At 43.4% G+C, this 23617-nt stretch overlaps 2 protein-coding genes across 5 annotated transcripts in view; both read left to right on the top strand.

Annotated features, from left to right (window-relative positions):
• The window catches only part of LOC118093940 (uncharacterized), a 30402-nt gene extending 25076 nt beyond the window's left edge, over window positions 1-5326 (top strand). For 3 of the 4 annotated variants that reach the window (XM_035133797.3, XM_088669108.1, XM_035133799.3), the window contains 3 exons: window positions 153-323; window positions 841-925; window positions 1400-2901. In XM_035133797.3, the coding sequence (XP_034989688.3) occupies window positions 153-323; window positions 841-925; window positions 1400-1638 (495 nt within the window). In that variant the 3' untranslated portion in view covers window positions 1639-2901. Of the gene's footprint in view, window positions 1-152; window positions 324-840; window positions 926-1399; window positions 2902-5134 lie in introns of those variants that run through there. The other variant, XM_088669107.1, reaches the window with a different exon arrangement.
• A 7263-nt stretch (window positions 5327-12589) lies between these two features.
• On the top strand, window positions 12590-23569 carry TM4SF1 (transmembrane 4 L six family member 1). The gene is made up of 5 exons (XM_088669900.1): window positions 12590-13046; window positions 17695-17787; window positions 18167-18315; window positions 20112-20268; window positions 21991-23569. Exons 1-5 carry the CDS (start codon window positions 12870-12872, stop codon window positions 22003-22005), a joined length of 591 nt encoding a protein of 196 aa, XP_088526026.1. The 5' UTR covers window positions 12590-12869; the 3' UTR covers window positions 22006-23569.
• The last annotated feature ends 48 nt before the right edge of the window (window positions 23570-23617 follow it).

Here is a 23617-nt window from a genome sequence, read left to right as displayed (position 1 = left end):
GCCGAGGGAGCCGGCGTACAGCTTCCAGGTCATGTGGCCAGCATGACTAATAGCCTTAGGTAATTACATAAATTGTTAGGGAATTGTCCTATTAATGCCCACGGGGCAGTTTTGCCAACCTCTGCCTTTTACTGTATTGACTTGTTTTTTAGAACCGAGGAGCCAATTTTTCACTACAGCCTGGTCACCCAAACTGCTTGGCACCTAGGAAGAGGCCATATCACACAATTATACCTGCTCTGGCTACTGATGCAGATTCAGGGGAGCTTCTGTGCTCCTTTGGAGTAATGGGTGGATTCATGCAGCCACAAGGGCACGTTCAGGTGAGCCTCTGCATCATTCAACTACTTCTCTGTAAGCGTTTCATTTGCAAATACCCGAATACAGCATATCTGGCATAAAATCCAGTGAACTTCACAGTCGACATCCTAGATGAAATCAGCTGCATGATCTGGGTGTCCTCATGTTCGATTTCATGCAATTGTGCCCTACTGAAATGTTATGCCAATGAATGGGCATCTGACTTGTTGAAGAGGGCAAGTGCTCTGTTGCCATCTTCCCCCATGATTGGGTACATGTATCGTCTGATCAGCTTACAGTGCTGCTTCAGTACGGTGAAACCGACTTTGCTTTTCATAATGAAGATAAAATATTACTCATTTTCAGTTGCTTTGTCAATCATGTTGTGATTTCCATCATTTATGTGAAGACATTCAAAAAACCCTATTTTGCCCAGGTTGCTGCTGCTCTGTGAATTGATGACTTCCTAAGGTTGTATCAAATTTATGTAAGGAGCTTGTCTTTCCTTGTTCATCTTACGCCATTCTGTACCCCTTGTAGGTACTGCTCAACATGTTGGAATTTGGAATGAATCCACAAGAGGCTTTGGATGTGCCACGTTTTTGTGTTGAATATGACAAAAAGGGTAAGATATGTTTTTAGATAATGAGCGTACAGACATCGTACAACCTCATCTTATTTTAATAGCTGTGGGAAATCTAAAATGTGTAGTTCATCAGATGCAGGAACACAGGGAAGTGCCTTATTCTGCATCTAGTTTGGTACACACATGGACAGAGATGCAACAAATAACAAATGTCACACTAAGGTCTTCCTTCCTTCCTTCCTTCCTTCCTTCCTTCCTTCCTTCCTTCCTTCCTTCCTTCCTTCCTTCCTTCCTTCCTTCCTTTCTCGCACATAGATACATTTCTCTTTTTGCATCCTGTGGAAATGGGTTGGAATATTCTACTTGCCTTTCAAGGGATTATCATTTAGAGCTATGAATTAATGCTTTTGTTCAATCCAAGTCTTTTGGGTTGGATGGCATTTGTGAAATCGATGAGCATCCTTGCAGTATTGCTTGTCCAGTTAAATCCTTGAATGCATTTATTTTATACAGTGGATGCATGGCTCGTGTCCTTGGAAGATGGCATCCCTCGGCACATCACGGAAGCATTGGTAGCCAAGGGTCATATGGTCATGGCACCCGTAACTGGGCACAGCAGGAGCATGTTTGGACGGGGCCAAATTATCACCAAAGGAGACTGGTGGAGGCACTGGAGAATCCTGCCTTCTTCTAGCAATGTATTCTGGGCAGGGTCTGATCCCCGAGCTGATGGCTGTGCATTAGGATATTAGCACGGAAGAAAGAATTGGCTGCGTGTTAAATGGGTTTTTTAAAAAAATCAATGTCCAAATCAAAACTCAAATCTGAAAGGGTATAAACAATGATAATACGGGCAAGGGGGAAATGGATCAAAATCTGCTTGAGCCATAGCTTGGTGATAGAGCAAATGCTTTGCATGTAGTTCTCTCAGGGACAGTCAGAGGCATCTCTGCTTGTGACTGTGGAAGAGGGTTCAGCTGCCAATCAAGTTGGATGAAGGGTGGGGGATGTAGCCAAGGTCTGCATTCCCTTATAGGCAGCCTTCCAGGGGAGCTGATTGGCCAGAGGCCAAGGTGCTATGGATGGGGCTCCTACAGGTGTCTATATTCCGGCTCTCAGTCGCACAGCACTGCAACCAGGGCTGGTCTTACAATTAGGCAAACAGAGGCAGTCCGATGGTTGGCATGGGTCACAGTGAATTGCTGACTCCCCCTACCCAGCCCTCCCATCACCTTCTCCCTAGCTCCAGGAAGGGCCAAAAGATTGTCCTTCCTGCAGAACAAAGCACTTTGGGCAGGCAGGCTGTGAAAGTGCCTGTTCTGGCACGGTTTGCTCTGGCAGCTAGAAACGATGCCTAAAATTAGGGCAGAAAGTTTAGTGTTATTGTTGTTGTTTTTAACAACAGTCCCACGTTTTGCCCTCGTGGCAAATGTGTAAACTTCTTAATAAAGATAGGAGGAAGGGCAATTGATACCAACATTATTAATACTGACTGGCAATTTCTTCCCCCGACCTCTTAAACATTTAAAAATCATGTTTACAGCTTATATGTATTTCATAGAATCATAGAGTTGGAAGGTACCCCCAGGGTCATCTAGTCCAACCCCCTGCAATGCAGGAACCACAACTAAAGCATCCATGACAGATAGCCATCCAACCTCTACAATGAAGGGCAGCCCACAACCTCCCGAGGGAGTCCATTACACTGTCGAACAGCTCGTGCACTTCTATTGCGTTTTGATACAATTTTGGTATTGTTGATTATTACACAGCCCTCCTTGTTTTGTTCTGTTTTAACTTAATGAATTTAATGTGTTTTAATATCTAAGGAACATCCAATCAGTCAAATAATAATAATAATAATAATAATAATAATAATAATAATAATAATAATAATGAATCTGCTACAAAACCTTTCTGCATTGATTTGTCCATGTTTCTTAATGTAACCTTTCTGTTTCCGTAGCATGTTTTGGTACAATTTGTTACTTAATAAAGAGTGTTCTATTAATAGTGCTGCGTGTACCTAGTTATTATTGCAATAAGCAGGTTGTTGTCCTTGTGGATGACGACAACGGAACAGCTTAACCAGCTTTGTGCACCCACAGGAGTGTGGGGCCTGAAATTCTCAAGCAGCAACCACCCACAGTAGGAACCTTCCCCCAAACCATAATAATAATATAATTAAGTATTCCCATGTCTGAAGGCACATGGTGCAACAATTCTGTTGAAACTAAGCAGTGTCAAGATGGGAAATTGCCTGAGAATTTTATGTATGCCCCCTAGAGTTCCATGAAAGGTGAGATATAAATTTAATAAACTAATGGACACAGAAATTATCTGCCTTTGGTGAACAGCACCAGTAGGGTTGGGTGGGACCCAGGTGGCGCTGTGGTTAAACCACTGAGCCTAGGGCTTGCTGATCAGAAGGTTGGCGGTTCGAATCCCTGTGACGGGGTGAGCTCCCATTGCTTGGTCCCAGCTCCTGCCAACCTAGCAGTTCGAAAGCACGTCAAAATGCAAGTAGATAAATAGGAACCGCTACAGCGGGAAGGTAAACGGTGTTTCCATGTGCTGCTCTGGTTTGCCAGAAGCGGCTTTGTCATGCTGGCCACATGACCTGGAAGCTATACGCTGGCTCCCTCGGCCAATAATGCGAGATGAGCGCGCAACCCCAGAATCGGTCACGACTGGACCTAATGGTCAGGGGTCCCTTTACCTTTACCTTTACCAGTAGGGTTAAAATCCAGTTTTATTTATTTTTGAAAATCAACACTGTGGGCTGATTTTGAGGAAGATGAATCTGGGAGGGAACCTTTCAAATGATTTTACACCGAGGTAGTGACACCCACTTCCCCTTTTAAAAGCACCTTATTTGTACATTTATTTATTTCATTTTTGCCTTCGCAATATCCAAGAGTGGAAAAAGTCTTTGTAAACGGACCGCTTCTTTATAGCTGTCCAAGCTGTCATTTCCTTTTCAGCTGTGAGCCTGGGGAAATGGCTAGGTTGCCGATACCGTGGCTAGGCAAAAATATTGAATTAAAAGAACAGATTTATTAAAATCAGTGTAAGTGAATGGAAAAAATACAGTGCTGCATTAGCCTGAAAGAATCTCAATCTCTCTCTCTCTCTCTGAGCTACACTACTATAGTGGTGCCTCGCTTAACGAATGCCCTGCTTAACGAAATTTCCGCTTAACGAAAGGTTTTTTCTAGCGGAGGTTGCCTCGCTAGACAAATTTGTTTTATGAAAAATTCGTCTAGCGAATCGTGGTTTCCCATAGGAATGCATTGAAATTCAATTAATGCGTTCCTATGGGCAAAAAAAAAAATTCAAAAAAATTCAATGCATTCCTATGGGATTCGCTAGATGGATTTTTCGTTATAAGAAAAGACCCGTGGAACGAATTAAATTCGTCTAGCGAGGCACCACTGTATATCAGAGGTGCTTCCAGACTGTCAGTACTTTTGAGTGGCATTCAGTCACCTGACAAATTCAGGTTGGTTTGGTGCACTTGCACAATAAATACACCTCCCTCCAAAAATGGGACTTTTTCCATCGAGGAAAGTGATGGGACAATTACTGTAGCTGGAAAGTGTGAGATAACAACTGTTTAATGTGACATGTAACTTCCCCACAAACGTTGTGCAAAAAATGAATCTCTCCCTCTCTGGCTTTGTTTCATGGATACAGGTGTAAAATGTTATTAGCGCGCATTTAACTGGTAGCTTTTTGCTGGTCTGATGGCACAACTAAGAAGGCTTCCTCCAATATCTCAGTGATCTAATTGATCCATAATGGAGATTGTTTGAATCTATATGGGAAAGGCAATCTTGTTTCAGAGCCCTTCATGGCCATGATCATGGCATTTAAGCTCTTGACTGAGGTAGCTAGCCTGCAGCTGCAACAGGATTTCCTATTTGACGACACCGTACAAGCCAGTCATTTTAACATTTTCATTAGGAGCTTTTAAGGAAACAGATCCTGGTGGGGGTGCGGTGGAGAAACCCTCCTAGACACATCTGCAAACTGGTCCTATGCTTGTTTACATGGAAATATGTTTCACTGCAATTATGCGTACACCAAATACGTGTACGCGGAAAGGCCGCCTTAAGTCCCCTTGGGCAGGCCAGTGATGAAAAACGATCAATAATAAAGGTGAGCGCATCAGGTTTATAGGGAGTTAGATTTATTGGCTTCTCTGCACAGTATTGGTTTCTGTTTTCTGTTTCTGTTTACACCTAGGCTGCATCAATTACTTTTTCGAGATCAAAATTCATCCAGCCACTGCAAGCTGCCAGCAAGTGAGTCCCACGATCATTATCCTATCATTGTTTTATAGGTGCTAGTCCATACTTAAAGTTGCTTAAAAGGCTGGTATTATGATGGGCAATTGTGGAATAATTAGCCAATTGCTGAATAGGTTATATTTAGCTTCTTCCCTTTTTTATAGGTGGTATAAGGCTCCCTCTATGAACTAGAGAGAGCTGCTTATTCATTTGACCTGTTATTATAATTACTTCTTGCTTAGCTTTTTGACCTCAATAATATCTTCTAGCAATGAGTAGCAAGGTCCCAAGAATTTGGGGCCAAGGAGTTGTCTATTTCAATGGACCATATTCTGGATTTGCCACTAACTTGCCTGATCCTTCCTCTTCTCTATGCCCAGATGTGGCATGTACAGCATTCAACCCCAGGTGGTCCAGATGATAAGACTGCTGTAGTCACCGAGGAGCATCAGTTGCTATTGAGCCCCACCTCCTGCCCATACTATTTGCATAGGGTTCCATTTGTTTATGTAAAATATTTCTACCCCTCCTTTCTGAAACTTAAGGTAGATCACAGTTAGCCATTAACATCAGAACGGAAAATCATGGAACAGCTAGGAAAATTAATACATCCATACGAAGTCAAAGCACAGCAGCAAAAAGCAGGCATTGCCAAAAAGCTTTCGGAAGTGGGGAGGATGGAAAGAGTGCAAGAACACAATGGGATAGCATGGGGGGCAGGGGGGCTGTGACCCTGGGCACAAAATTCTGAGGGGGTGCAACCAGGTGCCCCCATGCAGGAGCTGGCTTCCACAGGGATCCCCCACTCTGCCCTGGTGAAGGTGGCCGAGCAGTTCAGGTGCACAGTGAGTGGGCAGACAGGGAGGGAAGGAGACAAGGGGTTACCCCAGTGCAGGCACTGCGGGGAATCACTTGCTAAGGACCGCGTCAGCCAGCCAGGCTCCCCCCTGTGCAGGAAGGCAACGCAGCACAGCATGGCCCTGCTTGACTCTGGAGGGGGGGCTCCAGTGCCATCAGCAGCTGGCCCGCCCTGGGCGCCAGCAACCAATGCTACGCTGCTGCAAGAACTATGTCTATTACTACTGTTGCTGTAAATTATGATCAGTATAACCCTGGCCCTGCCCATGGCTATGCAGGCCCCCAACACGTCATCTCCAAGGGAATGTGGTTTATTAAGAGCTAGAAACTTGTTTTAATTTAATGTAAGTAAATAATGAAACGTGAGGTTCTCAGGATGCTGAATTGCTGGTATGCCTCCAAGGCTAATATTGCTGCTTGCACAGAACTGCAAAATATGAATAACTCTGTCAAAAACCCCTTAAGATGTGTCATGGGAGAAACTAGTATTTTTATTTTATTGTATTTATTTTTTAAAAAACAATGTCTGTATTGACTGCTACATCCGTCTATTACATGGCTGAAGTCTCTGAAGGAATCTTGATTGTTTGAACTATTGTTTGGTTAACGGGTGCATTGCAGGCATGGTACCAGGACTCCACATTTTAGCAGAGGTTGCTGCCAAGAAGGAACTGGAAAGGAACTATTCCAGACTGCCTTGGCACTAATTAATTTCCATCTCCAGTGCAAATCTCATTTGGCCAATGAGTGATAGGCCTCTTGTCTGCTGGAGAGCAACCATCCAGCTTTTTTGTATATAAAAAAAGTAGAACAGACGTTTGAGCAGTAGTAATGATCCTCTTCCCACAGCAGCACTGACAATGCCCAATCCATTATTTGCTACTGGATAAAACACTGTTTCCTTAGAGTTGGGATTACAGGTAGGTAGCCGTGTTGGTCTGGATCGAAGTAAAATAAAAAAATTCCTTCAGTAGCACCTTAAAGACCAACTAAGTTTTTATTTTGGTATGAGCTTTCGTTGGGATGTGTAGGACCCAGGGTTTGTATGGAGATGTGCAAACACATGCAAAAATACAGTAGCACTGTGCAGCAATTCAAACTCAGGTTTCTATGGTCCAAATAAAAGATTCTTAATCACAGCACCCTGGTTTTCTTTTGGCTCCATTAACTTGGTCCTGGTTGTTGTCGAACCCAGAAAACAAAAAGGGGGTTATGCTGTCCAAATATTGGGGGGGGGCATGTTGGTCTGGATGATATGCAGGAGTCCCTTCCAAACTCATGATCCTCTGCAGGTGAAGACAGAATATATAAGAGGAAACCAGACAAACCAGTTCCTTTATTAAGGTAATGGCCTTAGCTGGCCATTTAATTACTGACATTTACATTAGAAAGAAGTGGCCCGGTTGTGATAGAAACAAGCGAGGGTACCTCCTCACACCCAGCTGGAAGCAACATCAACTTGCAAGGTAGCAGAACAATATCCAGAGAGTTTTTGTGAGCTGTTTTTGTTTTTTGTTTTTTTTTGTTTTTGCTGATGCTGGAAGCCAGAGAGACAAGAGGCATGTCTTGCTCTTTGATGAACCCAAAGCTGAGTTTGGAGCTTCTCTGAGAAACCTAACAGGGAGGCAAGATCTGTTGACATTTTAAATGTTGGGAAGCCTTCCATCCTATGCTTAGGTTGTACAAGTGTGTAAATAAAACCATATCTCATAAATACACCCAAAGTCTCCACGAACCTTCATTTCAAGGAAACCAAGCCCTACTGGTAGCCCTGAAATATCTCACTCGCACAGCAGTACCATTTATGGTAATATGATCATCTGGGGAATTCTTCTCATGGTACTATAACCTACAATATATGCTTCTGGTACCCCACTAAAACAATATGAGGGCCAAAGTGTTCTTCAATTTGGATCCCCAGATGCTGTTGGACCATGAACCCCCCCATCAGCCTCAGTCAACTTATCCAATATTTGGTACCCAAAGCTGTTCTACCTGATGTTCATCCTGTATATATGTGCAGATAAGGCCATATATTACAAAGGCACCACAGGCTTCCTGTGACTGTCCTTCTAGGGAAATTAAACCCAAGTTGTGTATTGACGCCTCTAGGATCTCTGGCCACTCGGAGATTGGGGCTTGGGTAACAATATTTTTGAATTATTTTGAATAAAGTTCTCATTTTTGTTATATTGCGGAAATCGTGCTCTTTTATTCTGCTTTTACAGGATTGTTTACAGATACTCTATTTGTTGTTCACCCATTGTAGGAGGGTTTAAATATTGTAAGTCTCTTTGGGTGGGCTTGCCCAGAAAAGTGGCTTCAAAATACCTTGCAATAAATAAATAGTCCTATTGAGCTTTTGTGGCTGTTAATGTCCAATTAGCCAAGAAAATGAACTATTATTATTACTTGCATTTTCCAATCAATCTTTTTTTCCTTGGCTCTGGCTTTTATTTTGTGATGCTGCAATCAGTCTATAGGACTTTTATTTATTTTTTACACAGACTGAGTGCCCTCTGCTGTCACAAAATAAAAGTAAGATTTACAAAACAGGCAGTTACTGCCAAATGCCTAACAATATTATACATTTAGGCCAGGGGTCAGCAAACTTTTTCATCAGGGGGCTGGTAGATTTTGAAAAATAATAATGAACGAATTCCTATGCCCCACAAATAACCCAGAGATGCATTTTAAATAAAAGGACACATTCTACTCATGTAAAAACACGCTGACTGTCCGCGGGCCAGATTTAGAAGGAGATTGGGCAGGATCCAAACTAGGGCTTAGTTTGCCTACCTATGATTTAAGCTGAACTTCTATGCACACTGTACCTGGAAGTAAGTCCCAATGAAAACAATATAGCACAGTACATTATACTTTAAATTGTTAACCAAGAAATGCAGAGTCTGCAACCTGTTTAAATTATTTCCATATATTTTTCTTATTGAGAATGATTTATAGTTTCTGCTGCTTATATGTAGAAGCCCTGCATATTAGAAATCCTGCCCAGAAATCCATCCCCACATAGCATCCTGAAATTTCACCATGCATCGTCTTTGCAGTGGATGAGAGCTAGGTAGCTACCAAAAAGTTGCGGTTTCTCATCTGTTTTTACAACTAATCATTTCACTGTTTTCACCTTGTTCAGTGTAACTGGAGCCTGATCTTGTTATAACTAATGGCCTAGCTAAACAAAACCAGTTCTGATGTTTAGACGTCACTGAAATCTTATACTAAAGCAAGTTATTTCTGACGTCAGCTATTGAAGGGATTGCTTTTTTTAAAAAAATGCACGCACAAACAATATAATAAAGGAAATTCTCGCCAACTGGATATTCAGCTGGATAGGATATCAACTTCCACTTCTGTGTAGGAAACCTGGTGGCTATGTTTACATTTGACTTAAATTCATCAAAGCCCAAACCCTGTTACTTAAATGCTGCTTAAAAAGATAGGGTTGGGAGGATATGGTCATGTTCTGGAGGAAATCGGCAAGGCCAACAGCTACAGAACTTGGGAGGGCCCTGCACAAATGTTCCTAAGTGTTGTCGTAACATTTGGTGAAAGATCAAAACCTGACTTCAAATAAAATAAATCCTTTTCCAATGAAGGCTGCCAATCTAAGCACATTTTGGAAGGCAGACCTTTTCTTCCTTCTTTGGTGATCACTCATAGCTGAGTAAGATTGTCTTCCATGAATACGGTTTTAACAATGAGTCCGTAAGTGACTGTGGAGGCCAGTTCTGGATCCACACATCCTTCCACAGTGGGAACATAGGTTTCTGGCCGGGAGTTGATCACGGAGTGGATTTGCCAAGCATGCCTTCCTCTTAGCACGTTTCTCTCCTTTGTCCTGAGTTTGTGTGTCTTCAAAGCCTATGACACTTTTGGTCAAGGCTGTTCTCCAACTGGAGCGCTCGCAGGCCAGTGTTTCACAGTTGTCAGTGTTTATACTACATTTTTAAAGATTTGCCTTGAGAGAGTCTTTAAACCGCTTTTTGTTGACCACCAGCATTACGCTTTCCATTTTTAAGTTCTGCCAAACTTTAAAATGCAATTTAAACGTAGTGGGGCTTGCACTTGAGTAAATGTAAGCTCAGGCTGCAGATCAATAAATCATGGCTATATAGGGCAAGCCCACTGACTCACAATGATGGTTCATACTAAATAGGTGAGGATGCATATTCATATATGGATGCTCTATAATGAGTCAGGTCATTGGTCCATCTAGTTCTGTATTACCAGTCTGGCTGCAGGTTTTCAAGGTCTTTTCTAGACAGTGCCCCCACCCAACAGCTCTGATATTAGTGATTTTGAAAGACCTGGAACACCCTGCCTTTTTCCTCCCAGGTACAATCTATGGGAGTGGTGGGTGACGGTAGAAGGAATGAACGCAGAAGGGGAAAAAAATGATTATTTTAAAAGCCAGTGCATTCTACCTTCCCACCAGGATGCAGCCAGCTGGCTTGGGAGCTGGTATTTGCTCCATCATTGATTGCACACCCACACACCCTGCTGCACCCTGCAAAGGATTGTTCTGCCTGTATTTCTTTTGGGATTTTTTTTTGAACTTCAGAGAAGGGGGAAACTCTGTTCCCAGCAGATATTGCTGGACCCCCAACTCCCATCAGCCCCAGTCAGCGGTCAACAAGTCAGGGATTATGGGAGTTGTAGTCCAACAAGGTCACAGGTTCCTCATGACACTTCTACTTCAAATGGTCCCATTGATTTGGGTAGAAATCTTAGGTTGTCTTTTTTGGCCGTTGGTCTACAACTCTTCCTGTACAGTTCTGGTTACCACATCCCAAAAGAGGATATTGTGGAGTTAAAGGAGGTTTCAGAAAAGAGCAGCTAGAACAGGCACCCCCAAACTTCGGCCCTCCAGATGCTTTGGACTACAATTCCCACCTTCCCCGACCACTGGTCCTGTTAGCTAGGGATCATGGGAGTTGTAGGCCAAAACATCTGGAGGGCCGCAGTTTGGGGATGCCTGAGCTAAAATGATCAAGGGGATGGAGCAACTCCGAATACCGAATGAAGCTGAATGTTGGAAGATCCAGGACATACCAAAGAAAGGACTTCTTCATGCAGTGCCTGGTTAAACTACAGCATTGACTCCCAGAAGATGTAGAGATGGCCAACTTGGATGGCTTTAAGCAGGGCTAGACTAATTCACAGAGCATAAGGCTCTTCATGGCTACTAGACATGGTGACTATCTCCCTACCTATGTCATTGGAAGGCCACTTGCTGGGAATCCCAAGTGGGGAGATTTCTGTTGCATTCATGGTCTGCTTCGGGGTTTCCACTAGTTGGCCACTGGGAGAGCAAGATGCTGGACTAGGTGGGCCATTGGCTTGATCCAGCAGGGCTCAGGCATTCCCCATTACTAGAGCCCATTTACCTTTAATTAAAGCCATAAATTTATTTTAGTACAAACTAAAGCTGCCTATTTCATGACTACAAAGTCCTAAAATGCTTCTCTTGTTTCCCCACTTGCACCTAGTTTGCTGCCCGCTCTCTGGCTGCCGCCGTGGGTGTATAAACGAGTCATTTGCAAGCCTTCTTGGGTCGTTTTCTTGTAAGTTCCTTAGCAAAAGATGGGCCTGGGAGCTTTGCTGCCACAACAGAACCTTTGCAGTCGTTCTGGACCTCCTCTGCCTAAACCCAGTGTGATATAGTGGTTGGAGCTCTAGATTAGGACTTGGGAGGCCAGGGTTCAAATCCCCACTCAGCCAGGAAGCTACCAGATGGTCTTAGGCTGGTCACAGTTTCTTTCAACCTGACCAAAAGAAAAGCTTGTTATGAAGATAAAATGGAGAGGAGGAGAACAATGTGTGCCACCCCTGAGCTCCTTGAAGGAAAAGCGAAACATAAGTGTAATAATGACAGGACTCCATCATTTGACAATACCTTTGATTACTGGAACCTTGTGGTGAAGGGTAGATTTAAAAAATCTAATGAAATAATGTTAGAGAGAAACAAAAGCAGGTGACATTATTCACTATGTTCTGCTCTGGTTACCAGGGGGAATAGTAGCAATTGTAGGAGCCAGAGTGCTTTGACAGCATAGTACTGTAATATAAACCCAGCTGAAATCAATGTGATTAGTCTTCACTTAAATTTAGTTATCCAATGCTCTATAAATGTCCTCCTTCTGAAAGGTTTCTCACTCACCTGTAGTTTTAAAATTCAGCAACGGGTTTATTTATTCCAGCCTTTTTGTGTTGTTAACTCAGTGCTTTTTTCCCCCTAAGAAAATGTTTAGGAATACTCTCATTTTCCTACTCATATTGAAATACTGCCCCTCAATGAGGCCACACTTAGATTCACAAATGTTTAGGGGTATGTGTCCCCCTGTGTCCCCCCAGAAAAAAAAGAACCACTTTGACATATTTGGAAAAGCAACAATTCTATATTGTTCCTGGCAGAGCACTGCATTTCTTCTTTATTCCTCTCATCCCTTTCCAGGTGTTTTTTTTTAGCTGCCTTTAGGTCTCGAAACCTGTTCTTCATGTGGGATTGCCTATGCCTATGCCATTATTCATTCCTATAAGGTTAAAATTCAGGCCAGCTGAAGCGCTGTAGCAATTTGGCAACTGTTTGATTGGAAACGGCCAATGAGACTGTGCTTCTCCCAGGTCCTACATTCTTCAGTCCCAGTGGCCATTCGTCGCTTATGTGTAATAATCATGCAGGTAACTAGGTAGCCCAAGGTATTTAAGAAGGAATGAGCACAGCTCTCTCTCCCCCTTTTCGCTCTTGGATAGGTACATGCAGGCAGATCCTTGGCTCTAACGACTGACAGAACATTTACAAAACTGCAAGCAACATGTGCTACGGGAGATGCATTAAATTTGTTGGGTACAAGCTGCTGATTCTTGCTGTGCTCTGCATCATAGCAAACATCCTGCTTTATTTTCCCAATGGAGAAATAAGATACGCTTCACACAATCACCTCAGCAGATACGTTGGCTGTCTTCATGGCATTATAGGAGGAGGTATTTTGGTGAGTAGCAAATCACTGTATGTTTCCTTTCTCACAATGGATGTCCTTATGCTTCTCTTCCCTTAGCTGCTGAATTTCATATTTTTCAGAAAAAATTCCACATGGCCTCACTGGATTTGGAATCTTTGCCATATTTTTAAATTTTATGTTTACTTTTTTAAAATTTTGTTTTGACTGCGTCAGACCAACACGGCTACCTACCTGTACTTTTTTAAGTTTCAAAAATTCAGAGTTGTGCAGAACAAGAAACCAACAAAATGAACTGCAAGCCCCCCCTTTCTTCAAAATTGACCTGTTCTTTCGCTGTCCTTTCAGAGTCCTAAACTGATGTTGCTCTAGTTAAGACCAAAGTGTCTTGCCTGGCATCCCTTGGAAGCCACCAAGACATCTGCTGAAGAATTGAAGTTAAACCAGAATGTTTAACCAGAATGATACTAGTGGGGCCTGCAACAAAATGTTGCAGTGTATCCCCACCTCCTGAGAGGAGCACTTATTCAGAGCTCCAGACAGCCTAGAACAGGATCCTTGGAGGCCTCTGTGAGGTGGTTGTGGGAGATTCAGAAACAAGGAATGGAATAAAAGATATTTCACCCCCCCTTGATGCCTTCCCCTGCTGAGCACTAATTCTGTTTTATGGTGGGGAAATGGCATCCCCCCAATTCTAACCCTCTCCTTCCTAAAACTTACTATATATTGTCAGAGTATTGAGAAGATTAAGTTGCTCTTTTCCTCTATTCTCCCATTTCCCCCCTGCTTTAATTTTGCTTTCAAAACTGACATGTCAATATTCCAAATCTCAAAAGTGATGTCTTTTAGACACACGCACACAAAGAGTGCCTTTCTAGGGTCAACTGACACAAAAATTTCCTAAATGACCATAGTTTCATGTCAGAAATTTGTGTGTTACTGAGGGTGTCTCCTGAACAGTAGAAGCCATTACTTTGGTTTTGGGTGTCTCTGTTTGCGCGTCGAGGTCACAGGACTTCCCCCCAATAAATTCACACACACACAGCAATTTAAGTTTAAGGTTTCTTGGCATTATTTTGGCCACAACTTTATTTAAATACAATCAAATGTGAGTGGCTGTTTAGGCTTTGGTTAATCCATCTGTCCCCCGCCCTGGGACAGATCTGCACTGACTTCCTCTAGCCATTTGTGGAAGTCAGTAGGTAAACATTCCCTGAGGGAGGACGGAGCTGTGTACCACAGACCCTTCACCTATCCTCACCTTGAATGTTCCCCAAGGCTCATTTGCTCTGTGTATGGCCCAATCCCCTAACGGGGTACTGACGAGAGCCCTTTGAGCCTCAGGATTCCTTTAACGGAATTCTCAAAAAAATAAGACATACCCATAAAATAAGCCGTAGCAGGATTTATAAGCATTTGCGCAATATAAGCCATACCCCGAAAATAAGACATAGTGATAGGCGCAGTTCTGGAGGGCGCCAAGGAAGAGGCTAGGCTGGACACATAATTAAAAAATAAGACATCCCCTGAAAATAAGCCACCGTGTGTTTTTTTGAGGAAAAATAAATATAAGATAGTGTCTTATTTTTGGAGAAACACGGTACCTCTATAAGCAGCAGCAATTTTGAAACCAAATGGCAACAGCCAATCAGCCAAATGGACAAAATTCCTACGGGGCCCCTGCCCTAAAGCAGGCGACCCCATGACAGGCATAGCAATGTCAAACACAAGAAGCCCTTAAAAGAGGGTGGGCGGGCGGGAGATCCGATGCACTTGGCAAAAGTGAAACCAGCAGCAGTACGCAGGGGTTTATAAATGCTAAGGCTGTCGATCATTTAACTTGCAACAATACTTTTTCCTCAGCAACAACACCAAAATGCCCAGTCACCCAGTGGCCATCTTGACTAATCTGCCCAGCAACCCAGGGTCGTCCTGTCCCCCCCCCCAATACCGTGCTCTCCGTGATTGGAGAACCTGTTTTCACTTCAAAACTGACCAATCCTCAACCACCTCATATCCCCCAACATTCCTCAGGTGAAAATTGGGGCATTTCTCTCTCCCCCACAACTGACCCACCTCAACCCCCCCCCAATTTTTTGTTGTCCCTCCCCCCCACCACACAGCATTTCCTATCAGAGAAAGAATGAGAGCCACCGTCATGACACATGACACAAACAGGACACAGCACACTGTCCTGAGGAAACCCCTTAATACTGATTTTATTTTATTTTCTTCTTTGGCAAATTTACAAAAAGACACACCACACGCCAATAATAAATTTTAGAAAGGGGCGAGATTAGATGCAGACACACAAAGCAATTTTTTTTAAAAAAATGTATTTTTAATTTCTTGTTGGAAGCTGCCCAGAGTGGCTGGGGAAACCCCAGCCAGATGGGCGGAGTATAGGTAATAAATTTTATTTATTTATTTATTTATTTATTTATTAAAGCATAAACGGCCTCGGTCCGGTATACCTGAAGGAGCGTCTCCACCCCCATCGTTCTGCCCGGACACTGAGGTCCAGCTCCGAGGGCCTTCTGGCGGTTCCCTCAGTACGAGAAGCCAAGTTACAGGGAACCAGGCAGAGGGCCTTCTCGGTAGTGGCACCCACCCTGTGGAATGCCCTCCCACTAGAGGTCAAAGAGAACAATTACCAGACCTTTAGAAGGCATCTCAAGGCAGCCCTGTTTAGGGAAGCTTTTAATGTTTGATGGATTTCTGTATTTTAGAATTTCTGTTGTTTTTTTTTGGAAGCCGCCCAGAGTGGCTGGGGGAACCCGGCCAGATGGGCGGGGTATAAATAATAAATTATTATTATTATTATTATTATTACAAATAAATAAAGCAAGACTCCTTATTCCGCTCCCCCTTTCTTCCCACCCAGGAAGACCCAGCCCTCTGCCTGCCCCTCAGAGCTGGCACATCTCAATGGCGGCAGCCTCTCCTCCTTGCCTGCTCTCCAGCAGCTGCTACCAGCTACCCAAGGGAGGAGGCCGGCCGCAGTGGCCATGGAGAGGCAGTGGGGTGCTCCCTGGCATCAGCCACTGCCACTGCCGCTGTTGTTCAGCGCCGGCCTGAGCTAGAATGCGGCAGCACTGCTGGGGAAAATAGGGACACTCCAGGATCAAAACGGAAGCTTTCATCACTCTGGGACTGTTCTGTTCCTGGAAAATCGGGACACTTGGAGGGTGTGCCACCTTCGTTTGCTAGAGGAGCTGGCAATGGGGAAGAATGCACCTGCAGATATGGCCTCTGGGCAGCTGTGTAGCTGCTGTGTGCTGGAGCAGTCAGGGAATGGGGCAGTAGCAAGGTCAAGGCTGTTTGGGCATGGCAAAAAAAAGGCAAACCAGTGCTCCTGTTGATGCACCTGAACCTCCCTGACCTTGCCCTCCCACTGTCCCTGGTGTTGACGCTGCTGCCAAGACGCCAAGCCTGTGGTGGCACCCCTCCCTGCTGGGCAGTCCTAGAATTATAGGTGCCTAGGAAGGTGTTGGCTAATATTCCCTTCTCCTACTGCGGTTCATGACATCGTTATGACAAGACCTAAACATCCCCTCTCAGCTGATAATAATAATATAATAATAATTTATTATTTATACCCCGCCCATCTGGCTGGGTTTCCCCAGCCACTCTGGGTGGCTTACAACAGAAAAATGAAATAAAACAATTAAACATTAAAAGCCTCCCTAAACAGGGCTGCCTTCAGATGTCTTCTAAAAATCTGGTAGCTGTTTTTCTCTTTGACATCTGATGGGAGGGCAACTTGGCTTCTCGCAACGAGGGAACCGCCAGAAGGCCCTTGGTACTGGACCTCAGTGTCCGGGCAGAACGATGGGGGTGGAGACGCTCCTTCAGGTATACTGGACCGAGGCCATTTAGGGCTTTAAAGGTCAGCACCAACACTTTGAATTGTGCTCGGAAACGTACTGGGAGCCAATGTAGATCTTTCAAGACCGGTGTTATGTGGTCTCAGCGGCCGCTCCCAGTCACCAGTCTAGCTGCCGCATTCTGGATTAGTTGTAGTTTCCGGGTCACCTTCAAAGGTGATTCAGGCCGATAGTAGTTTCAGCAGCCACCTCTCCTTTGTGCAGTGATGGGGAGGGGCAAATGAAGGAGGTGGAAGAAGTGGAACAGTTTATTTTAAAATCAGGCCAGATTCGATTTAGCCTGTAACCCATTGGCTAACAAGTTTGAATTGGTACTTTGACACTTTTAAATAAATACAGCTGGTTATTTGTTGTTACAATGGAAACAGAAGTACTATACATGACAGGGAGGGTTGCAGCCTGGTGGCAGAGCACCTGCAGCAGGTCCAAAATTCAATCCCTGGCACCTTCAGGTAGGGCTGGGAGAAACTTCTGCCTGAAGCCTTGGGGAGCAGCTGCCGGTCAGTGTTGACAGCAGTGAACTAAATGGACCAATGGTTTGACTCAGGAGATGAAGTCAAATCCATTATTTAAGGTGGTCTGATATTGGGCAACTGCAAAAATCTTTTGGTTTAATTAGCTAGAAGAAATTGGACATGAACGGGATACTGTACAAGTTGTAAGCTGAGCCACATCAGCAGGCATGATCGAAACTAATCAGAGACTCATACTGAAATGTGGGATGCAGATACAATCACTGATCTAAAATAATTGTTCACAATACAACTGTTTGTTTGTTTTTAAATTAAACCTAGGTGTTGATCCCGGCATTTGTGCTCATTGGACTCGAAAATGAGGGGTGTTTCCATGGATGCTTTCCCCATGAGCACCATGGGAGAAACTGCGCGGTAAGTGAGCCTTTTCCCTTTGCCAGTCATTTAAATATGAGACTCAATCAGAAACTCAGAGGAGGCTGTCCATTCCTTTCATTGGTGGTGGGTACCCATCGCAGCTGGTTGGGTGGAAGGCAGGGAGGCCAACACTGGGTGGCGCCAGAGCCAATGGCAGGCAGAGCCAACAATTTCTAATGTTGTCCTCTTCCCTACTGAGTTCTACACTTGGACTGATTAGGAGGAACCTGACAACCAGAACCACATCCCAGGCAGGCAAGCAAGAAGGCAAGGAGATGGGACTGGCTGAGGGCAGACTGGAGTGGTGGGGCAATACCCCATTTGCCCTAACGGACCACCCTCCCCTGACTCCATTCTTTCTACTTTCATATTGTAGCTGCTGGCATCAGTCGTGGTGGCCGCTGTTGGGATTCTCGGTGCTGGGTACTGCTTCATCATTTCAGCTTTGGCTTTGGCCGAAAGACCTTACTGTTATTGCACTGATGACCACACCGGGTGCTATCCGTTCTTAAACTCTCATGGAGGGTATGTAAAGCTTTCCTGTGGCAGACTGCAGGGTGCCTTTTTGACAGCAATGCTCCTCATCTTGGGCAACCAGCCATGCGAACTGAGAATGATGAGTGCTGGAGCTCAAACACCTTTGCATAGTGCCCAGGCATCAGTCTATTATGTCTCAGTTGCTGGTTTTATTTTGATTTTTTTAAAGACTATCTTGTCTGATTATATTGCCAATTTTAAGGTATATTTTATGTAAACTGCTTGGAGGTTTTGATTGTTAAGTAATACAGTGGTTCTCAAACTTTTTTCTCTGGGCCACACTTTCAGAATGAAAATTTGCTTGCGCCACACTGAAGTTTTTATTGATGAGAAATACATTGGAAAATGAGAATAAAAAAACTCCTAGTGGTGCTTGATTTATAACTTAAAACACTACTATATAATAGGATCACAGGACATCCAGAAAGTATAAAACGATGCAGTTGCATAAGAATGTGAATCACCCCCAAAATATAATTGTAAACTTTCTTTCTCTCTCTCTCTCTCTCTCTCTCTCTCTCTCTCTCTCTCTCTCTCTCTCTCTCTCTCTCTCCAGACACACCTAATTTTTCCATGTATAAGACTATATTTTCCCCCAAATTTTTGAAGTTTTAAATAAGCGGTCATCTTATACACAGATAGTGCATTTTCTTAATTTTGAGTCCCCCAAAATACAGGGCATCTTATGCACGGACAAACACAGGGTGTGTGTTTATACATACTTTAAGTATGCATACAGATTCAATGAGAGGTGTGACTTGGCTTTTGCTGGGTAATCTTTTATATTAAGTCTAATTTGAGATAAACAAACCCTCATTTCCTCATCAACACAAATGAATTGTTTAAATGTTTCTTTGATTGCCCTTGAATCTTCCTACCCCTCTTGCCATACTCTCCTGCCACACCCTTTGAGAACCACTGAAGTAGTATATTGCATCCTGTCATTCGTCATCATCCCTGACCACTGTTCCTGCTAGCTAGGGATGATGGGACTTGTAGTCCAAAAACAGCTGGAGACCCAAGTTTGGGAAATCCTGGTGCACACAAATGAATAAACTTGGGTACGAGAATGCATTAGGGAAGATTGCTTGCAAGAATGTGTATATTGGTGGTGGTGGTGGGGAAGCCTACAGAAATGTATATACCAAGTGGTACCTTGGTTCTCAAACTTAATCCGTTCTAGGAGTCCGTTCGACTCCCAAAACTGTTCAGAAACCAAGGTGCGGCTTCCAATTGGCTGAAGGAGCTTCCTGCACTCAATCAGAAGCCGCGGAAGCCACGTCGGACATTCGGCTTCTGAAAAACGTTCACAAACTGGAACACTTACTTCTGGGTTTGTGGCATTTGGGAGCTGATTTGTTCGGGAGCAAAGCCATTTGAGTAACAAGGTACCACTGTTTGAGTACTAAAAATCAGATGAATTTTCAGGAGGGCTTTTTTAAAAATTGCAAATTGATGCAGAAATGTGAAGAACTGAAGACTGAAAAAGAAAGAAATAAGAAGTGACAGATTTGTCTATTTCTAGATGCAGACAGTCCCTCACCAGGGAGGAAAACCTGTGTTGTGAGGAGATTTTTCTGACTGTTGTTTTTCTCTCTCCCTTCCTCCCTGTCTGAAAAAGCAGCGTATATTCACGGCAGCGGAGGAATAGGGAGAAAATATCTTTAAAATATTAAATGGGGACAAAGGCTATTAAATTTAGTAGAAGAATTTGTTGTTGCTCTTGTGGCACCTTTCTCCCACTTCCAGAGCTACAAATTAATATTTGCGATTGTTTTCAATAGGTACCTGTGCCATGAGCCAAGGCACATTGTTACCTGGAATGTGACCTTGTTCGCCATCCTGCTTGTTCTGAGCGGGATCGAAATAATTATCTGTACCATTCACATAATAAGGGGCTGTCTCGGAGGTGCATGTGCCGTGTGCTTTGTTCACAAAGAGGTAAGTGTGTTTAAAGGCTACCCAAAGCTTTCAGCAAGTATTTTTGGGGTTATTTGATCACACAGAAACTGCCCACAACGCTTTACGAGCTGATTCAGCAAGCCAAGGATGGCCATTATGTCTGTGTCATTAGGAAATTCGTGTCTGGACAGCAAATACAAAGTATATTTCTATATTTATTGCATTTATAGCTCCCTTTTTGGCAATGCCCCCAAAGCAGCCGTACCATAAAAATGTAAATCCAATAAAATGTTAACAATTACAATGCAGCGAAATAGACATCAAAAAGAACCAAACACTACTAATTGGTTTTGCAGCACAGAATCGATCCAGCTTGTGAGGCCCAACCAAATGAGTGTTGCCGCTCAAGAGAGTTGGGCATGTACTTAAAACACTCCCCCTCGGCTTCAGTGTGACTTAAAAATGCTTGGCCACAATCCAAAATAGAGGTGAGTGCGTTCATGTTTATAGGGTTGCACCTGACTAAGTGCGGTTTGGAGTAGACACACTGAATTCAATTGACTTCTGTCGGTCATGACCATTTGTATCAAAGAATCTACTCTGAGTGTATCTGGACACAACCCATAGATTTCAGTGCAGTGATGTGTGTTCAGTGCTATCTTGGATTGTGGCTCTTAGCTTTGGCATTAGAGCAGTGTTCTTCAACCTTGGGTCCCCAGATGTTGTTGGACTACAACTCCCATCATCCCCAACCTCTGGTCCAAGCTGGCTGGTGATGATGGGAGTTGTAGTCAAAGAACATCTGGGGACCCAAGGTTGGAGAACACTGCATAACAGTATGCCTTTCCCAAATGTTGCATAATGCTACATAAGAGGGATTTGCTCATATGAAAATATGAGAATGTGTGCAAGTGTCCCATGATGGTAATTTCCTCCCAAACTTTCTCAATGATTTGGTCACCAGAGCTTTTACTGCCATATTTAGTTTTATAACCTCCTGGTCTCATGTTGTTGTTGTTCAGTCGTTTAGTCGTGTCCGACTCTTCGTGACCCCATGGACCATAGCACGCCAGGCACTCCTGTCTTGCACTGCCTCCCGCAGTTTGGTCAAACTCATGTTCGTAGCTTCGAGAACACTGTCCAACCATCTTGTCCTCTGTCGTCCCCTTCTCCTTGTGCCCTCCATCTTTCCCAGCATCAAGGTCTTTTCCAAGGATTCTTCTCTTCTCATGAGGTGGCCAAAGTATTGGAGCCTCAGCTTCACGATCTGTCCTTCCAGGGAGCACTCAGGGCTGATTTCCTTAAGAATGGATAGGTTTGATCTTCTAGCAGTCCATGGGACTCTCCTTATGGTCTCATAAGGAGTGTCTATCAGCCATACCACTTCCAAGCATTGTTCGTTTGGTCCTTGAGTGACTATCATTTTCTCTATCTGATGGTCAATCAACTGAAATCTTGTTGTATAGGCATGAGAAACATCACACAAGGAAGAAGCCCCACTACTTTCTGTGTGAATGATAGACTCTACCAAAGGATGCCAACACTAAAGTTGGTATCATGACAGGGGATCTAGCAATGGGGAGTTTCCCCCATTCAGATCAGTGCATCAGCTCTGAAAATGAGTCATGATCCATTGAAATTGACCTTGAATTCAGTGAAATCTGAATTGGGTTGCCTATATTGTATAAATGGGTAAGGGTTTTGGATTCTGGGCTATTGCTCTCATGTATTTATCAAATGTGTGTTTTTAATCTTTTACAGACCTGCCCTTGCTAAAAGGCTTGGACTTGAAAAAGGGTTGAAAACTTCTCATACTTCACTGTAATTATTCCTGTATTTTTTGAACTGAAACAAAACTCATATTCTTAGCACTTGTTTTATATAGCATATGTACTCTGTTCATGTCACATACATTGTTCCCGAATAGCATTGTTTTAAAACTTCTAGCATGTAACTCAGCAATTTACAAAGTATATTGTGCAAGATCCCCTTTGAGCTCTCTTTTGTTACAGAAATGTAACTATATTGTTAGCTGTGTAAGCACAGACTGATGGATCATTTAGGCTGCAACCTTGAACCTACGTAACTGGGAGTAAGCCCTACTGAACTCAGTGAAATTTACATCTGAGTAGACATGTATAGGATTGCGTTGTTAGCATATATTATACTGGTTTCCATCGTTAATCGGATGATTTTCAATGTTCTATTTTTAATGTATAAATTGATTTCCCCCAACAAGACGTTTATTGCTTCAAATGATAGCACTAGGAGCTGTAGCTGAGTAATGGTGCCAGTAAAAGCTTGAACTCATTTTATTAGGGATCCTTGGCATAGCCAGGATTTATGTTGGGGGGGGCAGGACACCTGTCATCATCCTCTGTCTGGCTCTGTCTAGCAGATTCGGAATGAAATGTTGTTTTAAATTACTTTTTTTTTAAATTACCCCAAGTGCTCAGAAAAAAATCTGTCAAAATCTTTCTACGGTTTCTACTTTTAGTAAGGTATTTTTATTTATTTACTTCATTTAGGAGGGGGCAACTGCCCCCCCTGCCCCCTTGCCTATGCCCATGTTAGGGGTGCAACATATATCCCCTCCTTCAGGTGTTCGACATGAACCCAGGGAGGGAGGGAGCCGAGTTGAGTACATTAGCTCCACCTCCCTCCCACCCCCATGGAAGCAAATTTCAGGAGAAAAGGTCTGAAGTGGGATTCTAAGCTGGACCCACATAGAAGTCTTCTTGAGATTGAGACCCCTGCCTTGCCTACATTCTCAAACATGGGGATGATTCCAAGTATGCTTAGCCAAATGCACTTAGAACAAACTTCAGACCTTTGCACTCAATGTGTTGAAGTCAGAAGTGGAGCTGAGGTCAGGTCTGCCTTGCATTCTCCACCTTCCTTCCACAGTCTTTGTCTTCACACATTCCATGGAATGCCTGGTTACGGCTGGAGTTGTATTATTTATCCTTTCTGGATATATAGATGTATTTGGGAAGTGCATACCTAAAGAGCAGAGAGGCTGCTTCCTTGAACATGGTATCTTCCTATAGAAGAAGGAAGTAAGATGTTGTCAAGGTGGGAAGGAGTGAAGGAAGTGAGATTTGACTTTTAAAAAGATTGGGTTGAAAATTAAGGTGGTGGTGATCCAAAACAATAAATAAAAAAACGCCACACACCCCATGTGTGTTTTCTCTTTCTTTTCACATCTTTCATAGAGATCCATTTCATTGCCAAACCAAATTCACAGTTAATATACAGATCTGAGAAGGTTATGAATGAATTTGCACCGGAAATAGACTGTGTGAAGAGCTGCAAGGGTATCGCTAAAGAGAAAGACAGCTTGTGCACTAAAATTAGAAGCTATTGTACATCTCTATAGAAAGTGAAA

This window comes from Zootoca vivipara, chromosome 5, assembly GCF_965207765.1.
Source record: "Zootoca vivipara chromosome 5, rZooViv2.hap1.1, whole genome shotgun sequence".
Lineage (NCBI taxonomy): Eukaryota > Metazoa > Chordata > Lepidosauria > Squamata > Lacertidae > Zootoca > Zootoca vivipara.
This window is presented reverse-complemented; position numbering and strand designations above follow the sequence as displayed.

Coding starts and splice junctions, on each gene's coding strand:
- TM4SF1 (XM_088669900.1), top strand. CDS start 12,870: ATGTGCTACGGGAGATGCATTAAATTTGTTGGGTACAAGCTGCTGATT. Junction 13,047..17,694: donor TTATAGGAGGAGGTATTTTG/GTGAGTAGCAAA, acceptor AATTAAACCTAG/GTGTTGATCCCGGCATTTGT. Junction 18,316..20,111: donor TTCTTAAACTCTCATGGAGG/GTATGTAAAGCT, acceptor TGTTTTCAATAG/GTACCTGTGCCATGAGCCAA.